This window comes from Myotis davidii, unplaced genomic scaffold (assembly GCF_000327345.1).
Source record: "Myotis davidii unplaced genomic scaffold, ASM32734v1 scaffold789, whole genome shotgun sequence".
In the NCBI taxonomy this organism is placed as follows: Eukaryota; Metazoa; Chordata; class Mammalia; order Chiroptera; family Vespertilionidae; genus Myotis; species Myotis davidii.
Genome location: NW_006300234.1, coordinates 154,355 through 156,629, shown reverse-complemented (window position 1 = coordinate 156,629; position 2,275 = coordinate 154,355). Strand labels below are relative to the sequence as shown.

General features: G+C 42.5%; 1 protein-coding gene across 3 annotated transcripts in view; it reads left to right on the top strand.

Annotated features, from left to right (window-relative positions):
• CCNA1 (cyclin A1) overlaps positions 1-2,275 on the top strand; it is a 22,820-nt gene that overhangs the window by 5,539 nt on the left and 15,006 nt on the right. For all 3 annotated transcript variants that reach the window (XM_015572403.1, XM_006776627.2, XM_015572404.1), the window contains one exon: positions 1,740-1,986. In XM_015572403.1, coding sequence (XP_015427889.1) covers positions 1,740-1,986 — 247 coding nt within the window. The remainder of the gene's footprint in view (positions 1-1,739; positions 1,987-2,275) is intronic.

Genomic DNA, 2,275 nt, shown 5'->3' with positions numbered 1-2,275 from the left:
CCTAAAGAAAAAAGGTGATCTATTAAAATATTGTTTTTTTCTGAATATTTTACCATATTTGTATGTAAAAATCATACCAAATCTGTATGGAAACTAGAGTCCTATTTAAAGGGTGTGTACAAAATAACTTAAAATTTCCAAATATCTGATATGTAATTATCGTATCTAATAAAGAGGTGATATACAAATTGACCATCACTCCAACACACAATGGCTGCCCCCATGTGGTCACAAGATGGCCACCACAAGATGGCTGGCAGGGGAGTGCAGTTGGGAGGGACCAGGCCTACAAGGGAGGGCAGTTAGGGAGGACCACATCTGCAGGGGAGAGCAGTTGAGGGGAACCAGGCCTGCAGGGCAGTGCAGTTGGGGGTGACCAGGCCGGTAAGGGAGGGCAGTTGGGTGTGACCAGGCTGGCAGGGAGGACAGTTGGGGGCAATCGGTCCAGCAGGGGAGCAGTTAGGCATCGATCAGCCAGGTAGGGGAGTGGTTAGGGGGTGATCAGGCTGGCAGGCAGAAGTAGTTAGGGGCGATCAGGCAGGTGAGTGGTTGGGAGCCAGCAGTCCTGGATTGTGAGAGGGATGGCTGACTGCTGGCTTAGGCCCAGGGATCCCATAGGGGGTTCCAGATTGGAGAGGGTACAAGCTGCGTTGAGGGACACCCCCCCCACACACACACACAGTGCGTGAATTTCGTGCACCGGGCTTCTAGTTACTTAAAAATGATAAAATGTTAATGCAGTAGCTAATCTAGCATTTACATAAATATAACTTAGATTCATAAAGCTTGCCCACCTGCCTTTGTTCAGCTGACCTTCAGGTCATCCAACATGACTCATCTTTTTTTTTTTTTTAATATATATTTTATTGATTTTTTACAGAGAGGAAGGGAGAGAGATAGAGAGTTAGAAACATCGATGAGAGAAACATCGATTAGCTGCCTCCTGCACATCTCCTATTGGGGATGTGCCCGCAACCCAGGTACATGCCCTTGACCGGAATCAAACCTGGGACCTTTCAGTCCGCAGGCCGACGCTCTATCCACTGAGCCAAACCGGTTTCGGCCAACATGACTCATCTTAATGTGCACTTGTATGTAATGCATCACAGTTGTTCACAGAGGGAACACACACAGTTGTTTCCATCATTAATGTTATAGGAATAAAGAAAAGGGAGAAACAGTTTTGATTGACTGTTAGATTTCTCCATCATGTCATACAAAAAGATTCTATGTTAAGAGAATTTAGTAGTATGTGTTTCTAATATCATATTTCTAATTAACTGGGTATAAAATGGGAACTTTATAGGGGCGTGCTGACTTAAAGTTAACTGTTTAAGGGGGATGACTATAGGAACTCAGTAACTATGCATCAAAAACTGTGCTGGGTACTTACAAAATCCTGTAATGCTATATAAGCATGAGAGCCAATTTACAATCCCTCCTCCCCCCTTTCATGTTGAAGAAGAGTTATAGTTTCTTTTTCTAGGATTTTTAATTCCCTTTGATAAATATGTGAGGAAGATGAAAAATTTTAGATAGCTCTTTTACCAAATGTCAAATGTAGAAAGAGATAAGAGAGAAGTCATACTTTGGAAGCTTTATTTTCTGAGATTATATTGCAGAAATAGATATTTCAACTTAAGATTCCTCTTATTTTCCCATCCTGCTGGTTTGAGTCACACAGGTTCACATCACCTATTGGTCTTTGGGGTGGCCTTTAACAAAAAATCCTTTTCTAGGGGATCACAACAGTTAGGTGTTTCTCTGGATCAGAAAATGTCTTCCCACAAGCTGGAAAGAAAGCACTCTCTGACTGTGGGGTCCACATGCCAGCCAAGCAAGGATTTGATATCTACATGGATGAACCTGAGCAAGAGGACAAAAACAGCTGCAGTGGGAAAGAGGGGATGGCATTTGAGGATATGTATGAAGTAGACACTAGCACACTCAAGTCTGAACTTCACTTCCTGCTGGATTTTAGCACAGGTAATCTAACTTACCTACAGTGGATGATACGTACCTTGTATTCATAATCACCTACAGTATTCAATAGCATGTTACTAACAAGAGAAAACCACGAAGTAATGACTGCCTATAGAGGGTTAGTGGATAGAATGAGGTTTGTTTTTTTTTAATTTTTTATTACAAAGGGTATTACATATGTGTTCATTTTTTTCCCCCCGCCCTAGACAGTCCCCTAGGCCCCCCTATCCCCCAGTGTCTTATGTCCATTGGTTATGCTTATATGCATGCATACAAGTCCTTTGGTTGATCT